The sequence below is a fragment of the Phascolarctos cinereus genome, unplaced genomic scaffold, assembly GCF_003287225.1.
Source record: "Phascolarctos cinereus isolate Bilbo 61053 unplaced genomic scaffold, phaCin_HiC Scaffold_1;HRSCAF=81, whole genome shotgun sequence".
NCBI classification, from domain to species: Eukaryota; Metazoa; Chordata; class Mammalia; order Diprotodontia; family Phascolarctidae; genus Phascolarctos; species Phascolarctos cinereus.
Genome location: NW_027555514.1, coordinates 282,542,405 through 282,564,907, shown reverse-complemented (window position 1 = coordinate 282,564,907; position 22,503 = coordinate 282,542,405). Strand labels below are relative to the sequence as shown.

General features: G+C 53.7%; 1 protein-coding gene across 1 annotated transcript; it reads left to right on the top strand.

Annotated features, from left to right (window-relative positions):
* Positions 1-742: 742 nt before the first annotated feature.
* On the top strand, positions 743-17,967 carry CBX6 (chromobox 6). The gene is given in 6 exon segments (XM_020982632.2): positions 743-955; positions 1,160-1,203; positions 1,498-1,563; positions 1,692-1,758; positions 11,647-12,636; positions 12,638-17,967. Coding segments are annotated over 6 exon segments (1,269 nt in total). The 5' UTR covers positions 743-886; the 3' UTR covers positions 12,671-17,967.
* Positions 17,968-22,503: the final 4,536 nt, after the last annotated feature.

Below are 22,503 nucleotides of genomic sequence, written 5' to 3'. Positions count from 1 at the left end.
GGACTCCCTGGAGAGCCCTGTGGCTGCCTGGCCTGAGGCCCCAGTTGCTTAAAGGCAGGGTGGCCCTAGGCGGAGGCTTGCAGCCTGCGGAGGGGCTGGGAGCACTGCTTATACTGCAGCATCGCATCCCCGTGGTGCTTTGCAAAAGCCAGGGAGTCCCAGCTCTTTCTCCCCCTCCTTCCTTCTCCTCTCCACCTTCTGTTTTTTTCCTTCTCCCCCTCCTCCTGGTTCCTTCTCTCTCTCTTCTTTTCAGTCTCCTCTTTCCCTTCCTTTTCTTCTCTTCTCCTTTCCCTCTTCTTCCTTTCCCCTCTTTTCCTCCCTCTTCCTCCTCCTTCCCCTCTCTTCCCATCCTCCCTCCCACATCTGTCTCCTCCTTTCTTCCTTCTTCCCTCCTCTTCATCATTTTCTCCTTCCCTCTCCCTCCTCTTCTTTCTCTTTTTGCTCTCTTCTTTCTTCCTCCTCCTCTATTCCCCCCATCCCTCTCCTCTTCCTCCTCCTTCCTCTCCCACCTCCCTCTCTTTCCCTCCCCGTCTTCCTCCCTCCCTCCTCTTCTCTCCCCCCTCCTCCTCTTTCCTCCTCCCTTCTTCTTCTCCCTCCTCCTCCCCCTCCAGTCTTCTTGGGGGCGGGGTCCCTTTAAGAGCCAGCGCGCGCTCTTCCCTTTCCCTAGCAACCGCCCCCGGGGAGGTGTAGGCCCTGGTAACGGTGCCGGTCACGTGGTGCCCGCGCGGCGGCGCGAGCCACTGAAGGCGAGCCGGGGAGCGGCGGGGGCCCGGAGCTGGAGCGTGTCTGGGTCTGGGTGCTCGGGGCGCGCGTGCGCGAGCGGTGCAGCAGCGGCCGCGGGAGGAGGGAGCTCAAGTATTATGGGCTGTGGGCGCTGTTGAACAAGATGGAGCTGTCTGCAGTGGGAGAGCGGGTGTTTGCGGCCGAATCCATCATCAAGCGGCGGATCCGAAAGGTGAGCGGCCGCCCCTCCCCCACCCTGGCCCCGGGCCCTTGCACCGGCCCCGGGCCCGTGCAGCGGAGGTCAGGTCAGTGCCTTGCAAGCCGGGCGCTGACCTGCACTGTGCTGCCTGTCTCTCTCCCTGCTGCGCCTTTCCCCCTTCTCCTCTTCTTCCTCCTCCTCCTCATCTTCCTCACCTTCTTCCTCTCTGTTTTTCAGGGACGCATCGAGTACCTGGTGAAATGGAAAGGATGGGCGATCAAGTGAGTGTCGCGGGAGGCCGCTCTTTGCAAAGCCATCGGTCCTCCCTCCCAGCCTTCCTCTCATCCTTCTTTCCATCTTCCTCCCTCCCTTCCTCCCTCCTGCAGCAACAGCAGCAGCAGCCCGGTGCCCAGTGCCCAGTGCCCTTCTGGCCAGCGCTGCACCGGCTGCTTGCTGCCCGCTGGCTGCCTGCGCTCCAGGGGGTCTCTTGCAAACCTGGGGGGCTCGCTCTGCTTTTGGCCTGGTGTGCTCACGCCTCTCCCACTTCCCCCCTTTTTGCATGTGTGTTTTTGCAGGTACAGCACTTGGGAACCCGAGGAAAACATCCTGGACTCTAGGCTGATCGCCGCTTTCGAGCAGAAGTGAGTTGGGGGGTGGGGGTAGGGGTGGAGGGGAAGAGGCCAGAGTTGCATTGCCTTAGGATCCGTGGAAGGAGAGAGAGCTGGTTGGGGGGTGTCTCTCAATTCATGTTTGGGTCTCTCCTCTCCAGGGAGAGGGAGCGGGAGCTATATGGGCCGAAGAAGAGGGGACCCAAGCCGAAAACTTTCCTGCTGAAGGTAATCCGGTCCAACATCCTCCTCGGGTCCCTCTGTCTCCTGCCCATGACCCCTCCTCTCCAGGGGCCCCTGCCCAGGACCCTAGGACTGCGGCCTCGATTGAGTCCTCTGAGGCATTTCAGTAAAGGGTGGGGGAGGATAGGTGTATATCTGAAACAAAGTTACTTGTCTGAACTTGGGGCATCATGGCCCACAGAGGCCCTCCCAGATGGTCCAGGCTCCACGTTGGCTCTCAGCTCCCCTGGTATTGCTTGGTACAGGGAACCCTAGGGAAGCAGGCTGCAGCAGGCACCTTCTCAGGGCCCATCTGGGGGCTCTGGGGGGTTCTAAAGGCTGCAGGGGGGCCTAGGAGATGGTGAAGGGGAGAGGCTCTGTAGGCCCGAGTTGTGAGGACTGGGAGGGCAGCTCTGGGGGCCAGGGAGGGCCAGTGACAGATGGGGCCATCCACCTGTGAGGAGGTGGCTTCCCCCACAGGAAGTTAGAAGGCAGCCTCTGGAAGTCCCTGGGAGCCCATCTTTGTTGGCCCGAAATTAGAACAGACAGAAATATCTGGTCCCGCATCAGTGGCCTCCTGCCTTCTGCTCCACTGTAAGAACCCTGCTCAGAAACTCACTCCTCCCCTGGGCACATCTGCACAGACCCACCTACCGGCTGTGGCCCGATCTGAACGGGGGGGGGGGGGGGGGGGGAGGCGCAGGACTGCTTGACTTGTGCTTCCATGGGAGGAAGTGTGGTTAGTGGGAAGAGCTCAGGGTTTGTGGAGAAAAGACCTGGGTCAGGCCCCCAGCCCCCTCATGCCCCCTTCTGCCTTTTACTCTCTGCATGACCTCAGAAGCAAGACCTCTTTCCAGGCCTTCGTTAACTTCGGCTGTAAAATCCCAAGCTTTGAATTGTCCTCTCAAAAGACTAACCCCCTCACCCTGGCTCTGACATTCCCTGCTCTAAGGTTCTGCTCCAGCTCTGACATTCCCTGTTCTAAGCTCCCTCCCCCATCTGACATTCCCTGTTCTAAGTTCCCTCCCAGCTCTGACATTCCCTGTTCTAAGCTCCCTCCCAGTTCTGACATCCCCTATTCTCAGGCCCCTCCCAGCTCTGATGGTCCCAGCTGGCTCTGTGCTATAATATTCCATGTTTCACAGTTCATTATGGTGCTGACGTTAGGTGACTATTTCTAGACTCCTCTCTAGGGAAATCACTGGTGCAGGAATTCCTGTGTCAGAGATCATTTAGCTCATCATGGGTGAATCCTGACTTTTAGGGGGAGAGCAAAGGAGGGGGCCTGGCAAGAGCCACCCCCCCCCAGCTCTAGAGTAAGTTCTTAGAGCTATTAAAGGTGCTGGGGGGAGGGGTATAAGCAGTGATCATGGCCGTGTGGGAAGCAGTTCATCTGCACCCCAGTTACAGTGTAGTAGAATGAGTCCCAACCCAGGAGTTTGAAGCTCTGGGTTCCAGTCCATGCCCTCACTCAGCCACAGCTGACCACACAATCTTGGCCTTCACTTGGCCTTGCTTTCCAGTTCTGAAAAATGGGAATAATAAAGACCCATCTGAGCATCAAAAGAAACAACGGTTTGGAAGCAACTCTGCATTTATTAAGTGCTTATGGCATGCAGGGTCAACCTCAGAGCTGTGAATGCCCTGCCCAGTAAGGTGGGCTCTCCAGGCAGCTTCAGAACCATTTTACAGATGAGGAAACAGAGTCGCAGAGAGGAAGTCACAGCTGCTGAGCTGGGCCTCCTGACTCCTGTCCAGGGCTCTGCCATAATACAGGGTACACAGGAGGTTGGGGGAAGGAGGGCAAAATGGTCTCTGCCCTAGCAGAGGCAAGGGATGCCCATGGTAGCTGGCCCACAGATAGAAGTGGGTTAGCACCTCAAAGAGGAAAGTGAGGGAGCTGAGTGTAGAAGGCAAAACCTGGGCTTGATGCATGGTTTGGAAGAGGAGGTAGGTCAGCATGTATTAAACACCTATTATGTTCTGACACCCCCTCATTTTACAGGGGAGGAAACTGAGACCCAGTGCAGTGGATCATGGCTTTAGAGGCAGAAAGGACGTCAGAGGCCGTAGATTCCATCCCTCTCGTTTTCTGTTTTGGTCAGTCAGTGCCTTTATTCCAGCCCTTTCCCCAGGAGGAAAGAGGGACTCAGAAAGGTTGACTTCCCACCACCACACAGGTGCAAACATCAGTGCCCACAAGAGAAGCTGGGTCCTCTGATTCCAAGGCCAGCACACTTTCCACCATGTCAAACTTTCATATCCCTTTTTGGGGCTTCACCTGAGACTGAATTAAGAACCTGAGTGAGACGTGAAGGTCCTTCTGGGCAGTGGGGAAAGCTGACTGGGAGAGCAGTGTGTTACCTGTCTGTCATAGGGATGAAGGATCTGAGCTGTTCTGTGTGGCTGCCACTCCTGGGTGGCCTTTACAGAAGGCAGGCTGCTTTGTAAGATAGTAAGCTCTCCATCACTACAAGTATTCAAGCAAAGCCTAGGTGACTGCTCCTTCCCCAACTCCCCCAATTCAGGATGCTCTAGTTGGAGAATCTTGTCTCAGACAAAGTCTAAGGTCCCTTTCTATTCTGGGATTTCGTGATTCTCTTCCTGGTAGTGTTTCCCAGCCTCCTTTTGGGGGCAGGGGGAAAGCACTGCTTTCCCTAAGGGACTCCAAGGCATGTGTTTGTCTTTTTAAGTGAAAGGGCATACGGACTAATTTTGTCCTCAGAATCTCTCTGCTGTGGTTGGGCAAAAAGAGACAGAGGTCATGAGTTGAAATCCCGGCCCTCCTGCTTCCTGGCCGTGTTGCCGTGGGCAGATCATTTGACCTTTTGGGGCCTCATTTTCTCCTCTGAATTGGACTGGACTAGGTGACCTCCAAAGTCCTTCTAGCTCTCGAATGGTGAACCTAAGGAACTGCCCTTACCCCAGCTTCAGTTTCCCCATCTGTAAAAACAAAGAGCCTCTCAGGCCCCCTTCTGGGCTGCAGAGCTCCAGTGCTGGGTCTCAGAGCTCCCGCCCTCAGAGAACCTTTGGTCCAGTTTCTTGACTCATAAGACAAAGCCAGGCCCAGTTCTTCTCCCTGGTTTTCAGGCAGGGAAGCTGAGGCAGGAAGAGACCAGGCTTACAAGTGGTGGGGTCCTTCTTCATGTGCCTGTTTCCCCAAGGCAGGCCTAGCTGCTTATTCCCAAACCTGTTTTCCATGAAAAGAGAAGTGTTGTAGATCATGAGGCAGTGAAGTCCCTAGACAGATAACCTGGGACTGAAAGGCCAGCCCCTGGGGCTTGAGCTGGGGGAGCTTCCCTGGGCCTTCCACAAGGACAAGATCCAAGGTTTTCTTCCCTTTTCATATCAGTGCTGGGAAATGGGAAAAGATCCCTTGGATTAGGATTCTAGCTGGATGGCCAGAAGAGCCCTCAGAGGTCATCTAGCCCAACTATAATTTTACAGAGGAGGAGACTGAGGTCAGAGCAGGAGAGAAAGTGACCTAAAGGATGATGGATATCCTAGAGCCAGAAGGGACCTGAAAGGTCATCTAGCCCAATCCTCATTTTACAGAGGAAGAGACTGAAGGTCAGAGTGGGGAAGGGACAGGATCAGGGTCCCAAGAGCTAGAATTTGAACCTAGGTCCTCTGACCCCAAAACCAACCCTCTTGCAACTACCTGGTAGAGGGGCAGAGCCATCATGGAACTGTGGGACTGAACTCTCTTTGGGAGCATGACTTCTGGGGGAAAAAAAGATATTTCCCACCCCAGGAGTTGGATGAGGGTGTGAGAGAAGCATAGGACCCAGTTCAAATGCAGCCTCTGCCCGTCCCTGCCACCTGGGTGACTGTGGGCACATCACCTCTCAGCCTTAATTTCCTCATCTGTAAAATTAGAATAATTAACAGTGCTGACCTCACAGGGTTTAGTGTGAAGGTCAGATGAGGAAACATTGGTAAAGGACTTTGCAAACTTTAAATGACTATAGCAATGTTATCATTGTTATTATGCCTTAAAGAGCTATGCAAACATGAGCTTTTGGGATTCTGCCCTCCGTGGCCCCTGTAGGCTCGAGATCTGTGGGCAGCTAGGGGCCTCAGGACTGGACTTGGGATTGGCAAGACCTGAGTTCAGATCCCACCACTGGCACTTACCGGTTGTTTGAACCTGAGCAAGCCACTTTCTCATTTGTAAAATGGAGGGTTGGAGGAGATGACCAAAGACCCCTTCTAGATGGAGAGGTAGGCCCTGGGCAAGTCTTCTCTGTGCCTCAGTTTCCCCTTCTGTAAAATGAGAAAGTTGGATGAGGTGTCCTCTGAGGACCCTTCCCATGATCCTCCAATCAGGTGGTGAGCCCATTATAGGAACCTTGACGTCACCCCCTCTTCACCCCAAGCTCAAACAGAACAAATGTTTCCTGTGGCAATTCTATCCTTCCTTTAAACCACCTCTTCCAGGAATCTTCCCCTGATTTCCTCAGCTGGAAGAAAGGCTTCCTTCCTCCTGAGGCCCTTAGCACATTCTGTCTTGAGTAGTGGTTATTCCTCTGTGTGTGTGTGTGTGTGTGTGTGTGTGTGTGTGTGTGTGTGTGTGTGAGAGAGAGAGAGAGAGAGAGAGAGAGAGAAGAGAGTGTGTGTGATTTCCCTCACTAGACTATAAACCCCAAGAGGGCAGAGATAGCATTTCTTGTGTCATCAGTTACTCACCCAACAAGCATTTATTAGGTACCTACTGTGTGCCAGAGCCTGCAAAGACAAAAATGAAACCCGTCTCTGCCTTCAGGAGGCTTACATTCTACAGAGAGACAGCTTGTGTCCATATAAATATGCAGAATAAATACAAGACAGTTTGGAAGAGAGGATGCTAACACTTGGGGTGGGGGGAGAGTCAGAGAGGGCTTCTCGTAGTAGGCGGTGCTTGAGCTGACTTTTGAAGGACAGTGGATCCTAAGGCATAGGTGAGGAGGGAGGGCATTCCAGGCAGGAGGCACCATCTGGGCAAAGATGTGGAGAAAGGAGATGGAGCACCCCGTGTAAGCAACAGTAAGAATGTTAGTTTGGCTAAACCGCAGAGGATGCAAAGGGGAGTGATGAAGAATGAGGTTGTTAAGATCATTGGGGCCAGGTTACTAAACGCACAATAGGCCAGGATTAATGTTTGTTGAATGAATGAAGACAGTGAATGCTTGAGTGGAAAGAGACTTTTATTGAACCCTCCCATTTTACAGAAAAGGAAACTGAGGCCCAGAGAGGGTGACTGGCTTGCCCATATTCACCAGGGACCAGAAGCCAGGGCTCCCCAGTATTCTTTCTCCTGCACAGGGTTTTTCACCCTACATCCTAGTGAGCCGGGGGAACCCAGAATCAGCCTGAGAAAAGTAGGGGAGATGGCTGACTTCGCTTCCTCCTTTCTTCCCTCAGATCTACAGTTTCATGCCATCATTCAGTCAGCCAACACTGTTCTTTATTAAGCTCCTGTTGTGTGCAGCCCTGGAGACGGGGCCCTCTAAATACAGCAGGTGCTTAATAAATGTTTGTTGAATGACTGATTGTGAGTGCTGTAGGAGCACTCTCTCACCTAATCTTCCTATCTCCCCTGGTCCTAAGCGTGGATTTCTGCATACAGTAGGCACTTAATAAATGTTGGATGTGTTGTATTTGCAGCCCTGGGCCTAAGGGAGATAGCTTTCTGATGGGGTAGAAAGAGCAATCTAGTTCTGCTACTTCTTGGCTTTGTGGCCCAGGGCAAGTCACCCAGTGTTTGGGGCTCAGTTTCCTCAACATAACATGGAGATGTGTTCAGAGCTCCCACAGTTTACAAAAGTTTTCCTCTCACCAGCCTGCAAAGCGCCCATTTTACAGGTGGTGAAATTGAGGCTCAGAGCTGGGGAGCTCAGAGTTCACACAGCTCTGAAGTCTCTCCCATCTACTACACTGGGACTGATGGTCATGATGATAGCAGACATAAACACCTTATCTCCTGGGGTTCTTACTGCAAGCCAGGGAGGTCAGTATCATGGGGCTTATCTCTATGAGGAAGCTGAGGGAGGCCCAGAGAGGTTAATTCACTTGCTTGGGGTCACACAGCTAGCAATCAATCCACAAGTATTCATTATGCACCCACAGTGTGTCAGGCCCTGGGCTGGGCACAGGGGATTGAAAGACAGGCAAAAACAGATCCTGTCCTGTCACAGCATCTGAGGTGGGATTGGAACCCAGGACTCCCAAGTCCAGCAGTCTGTTCACAAGCCCCCCCCATCAGAGTCTGTAAATGGGGGAATAGATGATGAGAGCCTTGAGGGTCCCTTCTTTTTCTAACATTAGCTGCCCTCATTCATTCATCTAACAAGCATTGATAAACACTTTGTAAACCGCTTTTAGCAATGGGAGCTGCTCCTCTCCCTCCTCCCCTCTCCTCCCCCTTCTCGTCTCCTTTCCCCCTCCTCGTCTCCTTTCCCCCTCCTCATCTCCTTTCCCCCTCCTCCTTTTTTCCCTCTCCCCCCTTCCTCCTCCTCTTTACTCCCTTTCCCTCTCTTCTACTCTTCCTCCTCCCCTTCCTCTTCTCCCTTCCTCCTCCTCTCTTTTTTCCTCCTCCCTCTCCTCCTCTCTCCTCTTCCTCTTCCCCCTCCCCCTTCCCTCTCCTCCCCCCTCCCCCTCTTCTCCTCCCCCATCCTTCTCTCCCTCCTCCCCCTCTCCCCTCTCCCTCTTCCCTCCTCCTCTCTCCTCCTCCCCTCCCCCTTCCCTCTCCTTCCCTTTCCTCCCTGTCTCTCCTCCCTCTCCTCCTCCCCCATCCTTCTCTTCTTCTCCCCCTCTCCCTCCTCTCTCCTCCTCCCCTTTCCCCTCTCCCCCCTCTCTTCTCCTCTTCCTCCTCCCACTTCCCCTTCCCTCTCCTTCCTCCTCCTCCTCCTCTCCTTTCTCCCCCTCCTTCCTTATCAACCCTCTTGTCATTCTTGTAACAATGCCGGACATTAGAAGGGATCTGGGTTGTTTGCACGCACAGACTTCCTGAGCTGGGACGGCTGCCAGGGAGGCAGCTAGTGCCACCGTGTGGCCAGCGAGGTCATTGCAGAGGGAAGCCGTGGGGTGGGGGTGGGGAGAGAAGGGAGCATGCATTTATTCAACTGGGGCCAAACCGGGTTCTCCTCTGATGATACTTGTGGGAGGAGTGGAGCAAGCCTGAGAACGAACCTCCTTAAAGGGCTCCAGGCCCTGGCATTAAAAAGTCACTGGCCTTGGAGACGGAGGACGGGCTGTACATCCCCAGTCACCCAGGATGAGCCTCGGCTTCCCCATCTGTAAAGTGAGGGGTTTGGACCAGCCGCCAGCTCTGAGTCACGAGGCCCTTCCTAAGGAAGGGGGTGAGGTCATGCCTCTCCCTCACGGAGGGGTCACCCTGGTCTTTCTCCAGCCACTCCTTCAAGGGGCTTGGTCTCATATCATATTCTGACCCCACTGCTCAGCAGCCCAGGTAGCCCTGCAAAGTTCCTGGTCAGGGAGTTAGAGGAGCTGACCTCAAGGGCTGCCTCTGCCAGGCTGCCTACCTAGCCTGAGACAGGCCTTCCTCTCTGAGCCTCAGGGGGAATTGCCTAGATGGTCTCTGAGGACCCATCCAGCTTTGAGATCCCAGGACTAGCCACGTCCTAAGCGCCCTCCCAGTTCTCATATCCCCTGTTCTAAGGCCCCTCCCAGCCCAGACATCCCCTGTTCTAACTCCCTCCCAGCTCTGACATCCCCCATTCTCAGGCCTCTCTCAGCTCTGACATCCCCCATTCTCAGGTCCCTCCCAGCCCTGACATCCCCTGTTCTAAGGCCCCTCTGAGCCCTGACATCCCCTGTTCTAACTCCCTCCCAGCTCTGACATCCCCCATTCTCAGGCCCCTCTCAGCTCTGACATCCCCCATTCTCAGGTCCCTCCCAGCCCTGACATCCCCTGTTCTAAGGCCCCTCTGAGCCCTGACATCCCCTGTTCTAACTCCCTCCCAGCTCTGACATCCCCCATTCTCAGGCCTCTCTCAGCTCTGACATCCCCCATTCTCAGGTCCCTCCCAGCCCTGACATCCCCTGTTCTAAGGCCCCTCCCAGCCCTGACATCCCCTGTTCTAACTCCCTCCCAGCTCTGATATCCCCCATTCTCAGGCCCCTCTCAGCTCTGACATCCCCCATTCTCAGGCCCCTCCCAGCCCAGACATCCCCTGTTCTAACTCCCTCCCAGCTCTGACATCCCCCATTCTCAGGCCCCTCTCAGCTCTGATATTCTTTGTTGTGTTTTTTGTTGTTGCTGCTGTTGTTTTAATGTCCAGTGATGGACCTAGTCAGTCAGTGCTGCTGGAAGCCAGAAAGGGGAGTGGTCACGGTGAGCCAGGCCAGTTGAGAACCTCTCCCCATTGGCCCTAGAACCAAGGCTGGGGGTGGGGGCCAAATTCCTGGGGCAGTTTATCTTCACCTTTGGATTGTGCTCAGAGTGACGTGTTTTGCATGTCTGCCCGGTCTGGGTGACGCCTCTGATGAATGCCTATAGTTGTTATGATCACTTCCTCCAAGCCCTTGGTAGCCTACCTGGGGCCCGCGGGGCATTGGTGGGGGCAGGCAGCAGAGAGGCCACTGTCTTTCCTTGGAAAGGAGAGAATCGGCTGCTACCTTCAGGTACCTCCTGCCCCCTTTCCCATCTGGACTTTCCTCCACTTTGTCACCGCAGTCACAGAGTACCAGAACTGGGGAGCAGCAGGGCACAGAGCCCTGTCTCTGGGGTCCTCTGAGGACCTGAGTTCAAATCTTGACTCAGATGTTTACGAGTTATGTGACTTCAGGCAAGTCTCTTAGATTCTCTGTGCCTCAGTTTCCTCATCTGTAAAACTGAGGGGCTTGGACTAAACTTTGAAGTTTCTTGTAATTCCCAAGCTATAATCCTAAGTAATTCCCTCCCTCTGGGCCTCAGTTTCTTCATCTGTAAAATGAGGGGCTAGATGGCTTTTGAGCCCTAGGGCAGTGGTCCTGTGAACAGAAACCATTCCAACTGGCAGGAATCTTAGAGATATCTTATTCAACCTTTACATTTCACAGATGAGAAACCTGAGGCCCAGTGAGTGGGGATGGGCCCCCACTCAAGGTATCAGACATTTATTTGGCATCTGCTTAATATGTCAGGCCACATTCTAAGCCCTGGAATACAAAGAAAGCTCACATGGGGGTGATGTGACTTCACCTGAAGAGAACCATGTACAAACAGGAGAAATCGGGGTGGGGGTCTGTCTCAGGAGGAAGACACCACCAATAATAAGGAAGACTGGCAGCAAGCCTTCTTGCAGGAGCTGAGACTTCTGGGAAGCCAGAACTCAGATACTTCCTAGCTGGGTGACCCTGGCCAAGTCACTTCACCTGTTTACCTCTGTTTCCTCCTCTGTAAAATAGTAGCTCCCACTTCCCAGGGCTGGTTGAGAGTCATATTTGTAAAGGGTTTTGCAAATCTTACCAAGGTACAGAAGCACCAGCTGTTATTACTGTTGTTATTGTTAGGTGGAGGGGGAGGAGAGCTGTCTGATTAGAGAGGAGGGTGCCAGTTGGGAGAAGGGATGAAGGAGCTGGGTGACGTAGGGCCCCAGCCGCAGCGGAACGGAACCAGGTGGGCCCCCCTCCAAGCAGCCCAAGCTTGGTTAAGTCAGCTAGAGAAGGATGCCTGGCTTTTCCACCAGAGGGCAGCAGAGAGCCAGGTGAAGCAGTCCGCCTTCCTGCAGGCATTTCAGTTCACTGGTAGAGGTGGAAGGGACCTTCTGAGAGGTCCTCCCTCTCTTTTACGGGGTGGGGGGAGAGGTTGAGGAAGAGGGGCGCCTCCAGAACCCTGGCCTTCTGGCTCTGCTCCCAGGTGGGCATCTCCCCTTTCCTCCACCCGTCACCTCCCTCTGCCCCGCCCTGCAGGCCCGCGCCCAGGCTGAGGCCCTGCGCATCGGCGATGTCCACTTCTCGGTCAAGCCCGGCTCCAGTTCGACCTCCCCGAAGCTGCACTCCAGCGCCGCCGTGCATCGTCTCAAGAAGGACATCCGTCGCTGTCACCGCATGTCCCGGCGCCCTCTGCCCCGGCCGGACCCGCAGAGCAGCGGAGGGCCGGGCGCCGGCCCGGGCATGCGGCCGCCCATCTCGCCCTTCTCCGAGACCGTGCGGATTATCAACCGCAAGGTGAAGCCCAGGGAGCCCAAGAGAAGCCGCATCATCCTCAATCTGAAGGTCATCGACAAGGGCGCCAAGGGCGCTGCGGGCGGCGCCGGCGGCGGGGCCCTGGCTCGCCCCAAGATCCCCTCCCGCAACCGGGTCATCGGTAAGAGCAAGAAGTTTAGCGAGAGCATCCTGCGCACGCAGATCCGCCACGTGAAGTTTGGGGCCTTCTCCATCTACAACAAGCCCTCGCCGAGCCCGACACCACCCCCTGCGCCGGCCGGCAAGCCCGAGCCCGGGGCCTCCCAGGGCCCCGCCCCGCCTCCCCGGGGGCTCGTCCTGGCCACGGCCCCCTACGACATCCGCAGCTCCAGCTCCTCAGGATGCCCCTCCCCGACCCCGCACTCGTCCTCCGACCCCGACGACTCGCCCCCCAAGCTCCTCCCGGAGACCCTCAGCCCGGCGGTCCCCGACTGGCGCGAGGCGGAGGTCCTTGACCTGTCCATCCCGCCTGAGTCTGCAGCCACCAGCAAGCGGTCACCCCCGGGAGGGGGCGATGGGGGCCAGACGCCCCCATCGTCCTCGCCCCCGCGCTCCTCTTCCGACCCCGAGCAGGAGGCTGGGGACTGGCGTCCCGAGATGTCTCCCTGCTCCAACGTGGTGGTCACAGATGTCACCAGCAACCTCCTGACCGTCACCATCAAGGAATTCTGCAACCCTGAGGATTTTGAGAAGGTGGCACAGGGGGCTGTGGGTGGGGGGTGGGGGAAACAGCGGGGGGAGCAAATGAAGGGAGCTGGTGGTCTCCAGCCAGAGGGGAGGGTTGACTTGGGCATGGGTTGGGGATCCTCTCGTGCCCACATTCACTAGCGTTTTGACCTCTGCTCCCCCTGCACCCATGCACACACCCCCGCCTGTCCTTTGCTGATTTTATTTGGCTCACAGGCACCCCACTTCTCTCTGACCCACCCCCCAGCCCTAGGAGGGGACTGGAAGGATGGGGCAGGGCGTGCCTGAGATGCACTATGGCTGCCTTAGCTGTGGGTGGGTGGTGGGGTACAGGACAGACAGAGTCTTGTCTGTGGGGAGGAAGGGACAGATCTGTGCTGGTTTGTCATGAATGAGCCCAGGGCTCCATGCTGTAGTGGTTCCTTGCTCTGGCCTTCCACCAGCCCTCTCTGACACACGCCTGGGTCCCACCCTGTCCAGGGCTGCTGCCTCCGACACCTCCTCACCTGCCCTGGCGGCATCGGGAGCCCAGGAAGCAAAGGCAGCGTCTGGCCACGTCCTCCTTGGGTTCTGGCTCGTGCTCTCTCTCCTGCCCTTCCCCCACCACTAGGACCTGGGTACCCAGTGCTCACATCTATTCACTCTCGGTGCTAAATTGGCAGCTGACAGGGTGCTTTTGAAACCTCTCCTCTCTTCTCCTTCCCCCAGGTGCTAACTCCGTCCTCACCACCCTCCACTCCTAGACTTGGGAATGGGGGGAGGGTGTCCCACCTCCCATTGCTGTGGGTAGATATGGAGGCTGTGGTTGTCTCTATGCCCAGCATCTGTGATCGGAGGCTCCAGGGTTCGAGGCTCTGATTGGTAGCATGGTCCCCAGCCTGAGCAGCTGCAGTGGGCCCTCTGTGGCAGGGACACCCCCTCAGCCCGCCGTCCACACCCAGACTGGGGACCAGGCAGCTCCCTCGGTGGCCAGCCCTCTCTTTATATCCTGCTAGCCTTCCTCCTTCCTAATTCCTCTTTGGGGGAGATGGGCTGAGAGAGTCCCCCTCCCCTCCCCTCCAAAGACACCCAGGATCTGAAGTGGGCCCCTAGAGTTCACCAACCAAAGGTGCTAGCAGAGCCTTCTGGGGACACTGGCCTTCCTGTGTGTGTCGGTCGCATCTTGGTGTGTATGTGCCTGTGTGTATGTGTGCACTGTGGGGTGTAGCCCCAGCCTTCTCCACTGCTGCCCAGTCACCTTGTATTGGAGCTTCAGTCTCTGTGTGTAGAAGGCTTGCTCTTCAGTCTACTTTACCTTCATTGGCTGTGGGAGTAATTATGGAGTGGTACTGCCCATAGCAAATCTTCCAGCATCCCCTGGGGATTGTCGGCCTTCTCATCGGATCCTCCTGCATGCTTGGCAGCCTGTTGGGACCATCGTGGTCTTTTCCTTGTTCTCTCTGGCCCTGAGACCCAGAGAGCTGGCCACAGAGCTCAGCCTCCTTCCAGGAGGACAGAGAACCCAAATCTTCTCCACTTTCCCTCGAGGATCCTAATCTTTCCTACTCTCCACAGGCAGGAGCAGACCCTCAGGCCTTCCTCCTCTTTCAAGTGGCTTATCTTAGGGGGGGAAGAGGGGCTTCCAGAAAGAGGGAGCCGGCAAAGGGGGGCTCATGTTTTCTCCAGTTAATATACTGTGCTTGGTTAGAGGGTAATTGTTTGGGGGAGTAGATGCGTCTTGTCCAAGATGGTTGTTTGATTCTAGTTTGAGGTGTGTGTGTGTGTGTGTGTGTGTGTGTGTGTGTGTGTACATGTATATGTGTATACATGTGTGGGTAGGGATAGAATGACTCCAGAAAATAGAAAGGGAAGCAGAGAAATGGAAAGAGAACCCCATCTGTCCCCTCCTTCAGGGCCATCCAGGTAGTGCCCACTGGCCCTCCTCAGGACTCGTTAGAAGTAAGGGCCGCTGGCCTGGGAGGGTCTGGGAACGGCGGCCCTTGGGGCATGGGACACATGGGCCCGTCCTTTCCTTCCCCTGGTGAAAAAGACCAGAACCCTCCTTGGCTGGTTGGCTGTCCAAGTGCCGGTCGGCTATCCCTCTTGGAAGAGCTGGCCTCCCTCCCCACCCCTCTGATCAAAGTTCACCTGGGCGCCCAAATCTGGCAGTTTCCCAGGGACCCTAGAAACGTGTTTTCTGAGAGTCTGTCATTTGTGAAATTTTTTTCTTTCTTTCTTAAAAAAGGGTGGGGTGGGGGGGAAAGTCATGTTTTCAAAGGTGATTTTATGATGGGAGAGTGAAAGAACTAGTTTTACAAGAAAAGAGAAAAAAGACAGAAAAAATATTGTGGAATTCCTACAGGGAGGGGGAAGAAAGAAATATTTAAAAAATAATACTAATAATTGTGATTGCACAGCTGTGGTGGGGCCATGTGGAGGGAAAAGTTGTTGATCTCTGGAGCAGGTGGGGAACCCATCAGGGGTCCTCCTGCTCTCCTGTTCTCCCAGCTCAACTAGAGGTTAGAGTGGAACCCTAAGAGGTCCACAAAGTATCCCCCTCCAGAACCTAGGGGAAGAGAAAGGGCCAAAGTGAGACAGCTCAGTGTCCCACCATGTTTACCCATGACAGGATATGGTCCCCAGGTCTTCCTTTCTACTTCTTCCTCTGAAGGTAGGACATGGGTGAATAGGGTGTATGGTGCTGAGTGGGGCTGGCTTGGGAATGGGTGAAGAGGAGATGGCTAGACCTGGCCATGCCCCAGAGGGTAGAGAAGGGCTCTAGGGAGCAGAAACAGGAGGCCCAGGGCATGGGGATTGGGGTGGGAGTGGCATCTTTGCAGCCCCCTGTGGAGCAAGGTCCCTTTGCTTCAGGGGAGAGAGACTCCCCCCACCTGCGGAGGACCATGGTGGAGGAGTCCCAGGGAGAAGGAGAGGCTTTAACTGACGGCAGTTCCTCCCTGCCCCCCCCTTAATAGGGAGATACCCACCCAAACCCTCGAGGCCCAGGAGCAGAGCCTTTCTAGCGCCCCTGGGGGGACTGAGTACCTCCTCTCTGAGCTGGGGGTGCCCCTCCCCAAGGCCTCAGCTGCTTTCCCCTTTGCCCCATAACCAGGCAGAAGCTGCAGTCCACTTCTCTTTATTTTTGTATGCCAACTCCCCCAAACCCTGTTTTCCCAAGCCTGATTTCGTCATGAGAGCCTTTTGGGTTCCCCCACTGTCCCCACTTGTCATAGATACCAAGGTCTGGTCTCCTGTGTGAGACTGTTCCCGTCTAAACTGTGTGGCCCCTCACCAGCCCCCAGATCGCCTTCTCTTTACCCCATCTGTGAGTGAGGTCGGGGGACGTGGGTTTTTCAGAAGCAGTAACTGGGAGGCAGCAGCTGGGACGCCCAGGGCGGGGCAGAGGAAGGGGGTGTCACTGGGCCACCCCTGCTGGGCACTGGTGCCTGCTTCCGAGGGCCGTCCAGCAGCCCCAGCATGCAGCAGCAGCCACTGGGCCGGGGGAGCTTCGGCGGCTCTATTCTTACTGTTCTTTATAGCGCTTTACAATTTTCAAAGCACTTTCCCCATCTGTTGTCTCAGTCTTGGGGAGGAAGGTATTGTTACTACTATTTTAAAATTGACAGGCAGCCTGGTGTAGCAGATAAAGAGGCTGCCTCGGAGTCAGGAAGACCTGGGTTCCAGTCCCAACTCTGGCACACCCTGGCTGTGTGACCCTGGGCAAGTCACCTACCCCTCTGGGCCGAAGACTCGCCATTCTGTGCTGGTTTCCTCAGCCGCACCCCTGCATCAATGAAATCAAGATCCAGTCCCCCCAAAAATGTTTTTTTTAAGATGAGGGAGACTGCCTCAGAGATAGAAAGCACCTTACCCAGGATGACACAGTAAACAGCAGAATCGGGATCTGAACCCATGTCTTCTGACTCCCAAGTCGGGGACCCTTTGCCCTACCTTGTGCTGCTCTTTGAGGTGGGGGGGGCAGGAAGTCTGGGCAAGGGAGGAGATGGAGGGGAAGGCCCAGGCTCTCAGAGTGGGCTTTGAGAGTAGACCCTCTTATTCCCCCTCCTCCCATGGGCCCTGGAGGCTCGCCAGTCATCCCTCTGGGCCCAGCAATGGACCTGGGCTATTCTCTCCCCAAAGAGGAAGGCCAGAGGCGGTGATACAGAGAGCAGGTCTCTGAGGCTGCCTTCATTTACCCTCTTATCTGGCCCCTCAAAGGTGGCTGCTAGGAAGAGATGGATGAAGGAAGTGGTGGGATCTGCTCTTTCTCAAAGGTTCTGGGGGATCTGTCCGGTTTGATTGTGGCCGGGGGGGGGGCGGGGTGCCTCTCCCCACTTCCTTATAGTAGCAGGGGTCAGGCTCAAGGCCTGTGCCTGTCCTCTTCCAGCCCCACCCCATCCCCCAACCCCTTCCGCCATTTTGCACTTCTTGCCTTGCAGAGACCAGACTGGTCTGATTCCACCCCGCGTTATTCCCAGTTCTCATGCACTGGCCCAAGGTCGCCTCCCCGGGGCTCTTGGAGACCCACTCTGTGCCCCAAGCCCCCACCTTGGGAGAAACCTTGCAAAAGAAGGAAGTTTTCCACCTGGATTTCTGATGAAAAGCCTCCCTCTCCGTCGTCCTCCTGAAGCTTGGTACTAAGGAAAAGCTGAGGGTTCCCGACACCCCCTTTACGGATTGTTCCTGGGGGAGGGGTGGGCAGGGAGAGGGCAGGCCCATGCCTTCCCGTGTGCCAAGTGAGCTTCGGGGGGCCGAGGGATTCCCTTTGCTGGACGGCTGAGGTGGAGACTTTGTTTTCAATTTTAAAAGCTGAAACAAAACACAACAGAAAGAACCCTTAAAAGGAATAATGTATCTTATAATTTTTTTTAGATTTTTAAAGAAAAACGCATTTAATGAAAAGCATCGTGCACGAATGAATTCTATATATAAATATATACACATACATATCTCTCTATATTTTGGGAGGGGGTCCTGTCATCTTCTCATTTCCAGAATGGAGTGTGTGGGCTCGGTTTCCCGTGTTCGCTGTTTGGATATCCAGCTCCGGCTGGCTGAACTCGGGGGGGCCCCCCCAGGGGCGGGGCCGGGGGAGGAGGAGGAGCCCCTGCGCACGCCTGGCCCGCCTCCCTGCCTTCGTCTGCTTTGCACCTCAGCCTCCACGCCCTCCCTTCCTCAGCTGATGTCTCGGGTGGAAAAGCTGGCTGGTCTCGGGCTTTGGGACCTTTTTGGTTCTGTTGGGTTTTTCCTGGTTGTTTTGTGCTGATTACTCTTGTATTGTACGTTTTGTTTCTCCTGCTGCTCTTCCGTATTGTATCAATGCCAGGAATGGGGAGTTAAAAGCCTATTTTGCCCCCCAATAAATTGTTACATTCCAAAGCTGCAGCTTGCTCCGGCCCCAGCCTCGGCTGCCGGCTTGTCTCTGGCTTTCTTTCTTTCTAAAGGGCGGGCTCCCTGGGGTCTACATCTCCACAGAGTAGGCACCTTCATCAGTGCTCCTGACTTGATTTCATCTTAATGGTTCCGTCCTGATCTTGGGAGTCAGGACCCTGGCACCTGTGAAGGCGCGCGGACGGACCCCAAGCCAGCAGGAGACTGGCCAGCACCAATCCCAGCCCTGGTTCCCTTCCTTTACTGGCTCGCCTTCTCAGGCTCTGAATGGCAGACTCCTTTTTTTCCTTAACTAGCACTTAGAACAGAGGATGTCAGTTAACAAGAATGTTAGGACCTAGAATGTCACAGCTGGGAGGGAGCTTAGAATAGACATGTCAGAGCTGGGAGGCGCCTTAGAGCAGGGGATATCAGAGGTAGGAGGAGGCTTAAAACGGGATGTTAGAGCTGGGAGGGAGCTTAGAACAGAGGATGTCATACCTGGGAGGGAGCTTAGAACAAAAGGTGTCAGAACTGGGAGGGGCTTTAGAACAGGCAATGTCAGAGCTGGGGGGGGGGGACCTGAGAACAGGGAATGTCAGAGCTGGGAGGGAGCTTAGAACAGGAAATGTCAGAACTGGGAGGGAGCATAGAACAAGGAATGTCAATTTAAAGATATCTGGCCTAAGCCTTTATTTTACAATTGAAGAAACTGAGACCCAGAGAAGGGCGGTGATTTTCCCAGCCACTCCAGGCTGCCTTGAGGACTTCAATGACAAACACTTGTTCTGTTAGGGCTTCAAATTGACCTGAGAGGGCAGAACTTCCTTGCCTGAGCATCTTGGATTCCAGGATGACTCTCTGTGGGCGGGTCTGGGCACAGCTCTGGCCAGCTGCAGGAGGGTGGCCTGTCAGGTTTTCTGACCCATCTAGGGAACACTCTACTGAGAAGAATAATAAATACTGATGGAGAGTTTCTGTAGCAGGTACCACACCTTACTGGGGCTATGGGAGGATCCACTGAATGGATGAAAAAGCATTTGCTGAGCACTCGTTTCTGCATCGCAGAAGCCCCGTCAGACACGCCATGCAATAGCAAAAGCCCTTGAAAGTGCTTTCTTTTGGAGAATTTGGGAAGGGATGGAGGGAGATGTGGATGAAATGTCAGCTTGAGGAAGCCTTAGAACATAGAATGTTAGAATTTAGGATGGTAGGGATGGAGTAGACTAAAGAATGCAGAATGTCAGCTAAGAGGGGCCCTACAACGTGGCATGTCAGATTTGGTAGGGCCCTTAGAACAGGGAATGGCAAAGCTGGGAGGGCCTTTAGAACAAGGGCAAAGAGTGGAAAATACACAGTTTAGTCAGAGGACCTGGGTTTGAATTCTACCTCTAAGAACTGACTTTGAGCAGCCCACATAACTTCTATGGGCCTCAGTTTCCTCATCTATAAGTGAACAGGTGTGAAAGAAGTATCTATGTCCCTTCCGACTGTATCTAGATTAACCTGTTTGGCTTTCTGGATCTCTGTGGGGAAAATGCCAACACCAATGGATGAGTTTTTGCTCTAAAGCAAACAGCAAGGGACATTTATCCCTGGGAGACCTTGGACAAGTGAAACCTCCCTGGGACTCAGTTTCCTCACCTGTAAAATGAGGCAGTTGTACTTCCCTTCCAGACCTTGAGTTCCAGTGATTGTATGATAGGAGCTAAGTCACTTTCTCCTTTTTGAGCCTCAGTTTCCCCATCTGTAAAATGAGGGGGTTGGACACAGATCTAAATCTCAACACAAATGGCACATCTAGAAATTTTCATGGAAGATACAAAGACAAGGAATAGGAATCTTGATTTTTAAATCATACAATAAATCACATTATTTGAAGATTATTGATGAAATTGGTGCCTTTCTCTCCTCTGCCATCATCGAGGACCTGACCAGGGTCATAATAACACCTCATATACTGTCTCAGCTCTTAACGGTTCTTTTACATGGTCTCTGGTGTAATCTTCAAATGCAGGTGGGGAAAATATTATTTTTGTTTTTCTCTCTGGACCTCATCTTCCTGTGTCAGTCAACAAGCATTATTAAGCACCCACTAAGTGCTCAGGCACTGTGCTAAGCACAGGGGCCACAAAGAAAGATTTAAAAAATGCCTGTTCAGAAGGAGCTCCAAGTCTAACATATGTGCAAGCTATATATAGGGGACAGTCTCAGGCAAGGTATTAAAGTTAAGAAGAGGTAGAGAAAGACTTCCTGTGGAAGGTGGGATTTCAGCTGGGACTTAAAGGAAGGCAAGAAGCAGAGATGGAGGGAGAATCCCAGGCATGGGAGACAGCCATGAGTCAGGAGACTTGTGTAAGGAACAGCCAGGAGACCAGTATCATACGACCCAGAGTATGGGGGGTTCTAAGGTGCAAGAACACTCGAGAGGTATGTGTGTGAGGGGTAGGATTCCAGTGTTTTATATTTGATCCTAGAAGTAATAGGGACCCACTGGGAGTTTATGGAATGGGGTGTGTTTGTGTGGGTGTAGGTGTGGGTGGGTGTGTGGTGTGATTGCAGAGGGGAGGATAGATTGGAGTGAGGAAAGACTTGTGGCAGGTAGACCAGTCAGCAGACTATTGCAGTAGTCAGGAGGGAGGTGATGCAGGCTGGCAACAAGATAATGACAGTGTTAGAGCAGAGAAGGAGGCAAAGTTGTTAGGAAGGTTGAAACTATAGGGCTTGGCAATTAATTGGTTGTGGGGGTGATGGTGAGAAAGAGTGGAAGTCAAGGCTGACACCTAAGCCTATGTGACTGGGTCAATGTTGGTACTCTTGATGGTAATAGGAAAGTTGTGAGGTGGGGGAGAGATCATGAGCTCAGTACTGGACATGTTGGGTTTAAGATGTCTATGAGAAATCCAGTTTGCAATGTCCCATAGACATTTGGAGATGAGAGATTGCAGATCAGAAGAAAAGTTAGGGCTAGATATGTGAGAATCAGCATAGAGGTGATCTTTGAATCTGGGGGCTTACCACATAAAATTATGGAGAGAAGAGAAGATGACCTAGGACAGAGCCCTAACATTAGCCCATGTGACCTGGAAAAAGATCCAGAAAAGGAGACAATAGGAGCAGTTAGATAGGAAGGAGAACCAGGAGAGAAACCTAGAGGGACGAATATCAGGTAGAAGTGGGTGATCAAACAGCATTGAAGGCTGCAGGGGTCAAGAATGGTGAGCACTGAGAAAAGACAATGAAGCGACCATTAGTAACTTTGGAGGGAGCAGTTTCAGTTGAATGACGAGGTTGAAAGCTGGACTTGGGAGAGATTAGAAGAGAGTGAGAAGAAAAGAAGTGCTGGCACCTATTGTAGACAGCCTTTTCCAGGAGTATAGCCATGACTGGGAGAAGAGATGAAGGATGATAGCTAGTGGAGATGGACAGAGCAATGGGAGCTTTTTGAAGATGGCAGTGACTTGGGTGTATTGGTAGCAATAGAAGGAGATAGTAGACAAGGAAGAGACCGGGAATTAGCAAGGATTGGAGATGACAGAAGAGGAGGTCTACTGGAGAAGATGAGATGGAATAAGATCGCTTGTGTAGGGAGAGGGATTTGTCTTGGCAAGAAGGGTCGCCTCTTCATGTGAGACGGGATGAAAGAGTAGATAGAGGCAGAAGGCATCTGAATGGTGTGAGATGAAGAGGAGGGGACATGAAGGATCTCTAGATGAATGGCTTCATTTTTTTTTTCTGTGATCATAAGTCAGGCACTGAATTCATTGAAGAAGGAAAGCCAAGGGGCAGGTAGGTGGCGCCGTTCCTGGAGTCAGGAAGACCTGACTCAAATCTCGCCTCAGGAGTTTACTGGCTTTGTCAAGTCGAAGAAGAAGAAGAAGAAGAGAGGAGGAGGAGAAGGAGGAGGAGAAGGAGGAGGAGGAGGAGGAAGAGAGTGCCTGGAGGTTGGTAGATGAGAGTTTTCAGAATCTTGATTGGGTGCTAAATGTGGATTGAGTGAACCTCAGAGGAGAAGACGTTGCTAAGTGATAAGGGTAGAGGGAAAGCCCAGAAGTCCCAATGAGGAGCAAGGAGAATTCCAGTTCCCTCCCCACGATGGAGGGAGGGGAGGAGATGAGTGAGTATTCAGCCAGTGCTCAAAAGGGCAGCCAGGGAGGCTGTGTCACCAGGAAGGAGTCAGGGCTTGGGGTACAAGAAGATGGAAGGAATGGAAGGACAAGGTTTCAGATGAAAGCTAGTAGGCTGCCTATGGCACAGGCATGCCAGACAGCACAGTGGAGGGTGGGGGTGGAGTTTCAGGGAGGAGGTTGTATTGTGACGTTTCAAACCTTGGATGATGGAGAGGAAGAATAAATCAATTAACAAGCATCTTAAAATACATTTTAATTGGTATTTTTGTTTTTACATCACCTACATTTTCCCATGTCCCCTCCCCAACTATCCCATATAACAAAGTTTTTTTTTAAAGGAAGAAAATAATGTCAGTAAAACTGATCAATATGTCAAGAAACGTCAACAAGATACTCAGTGTTCTGCTGCCATGCC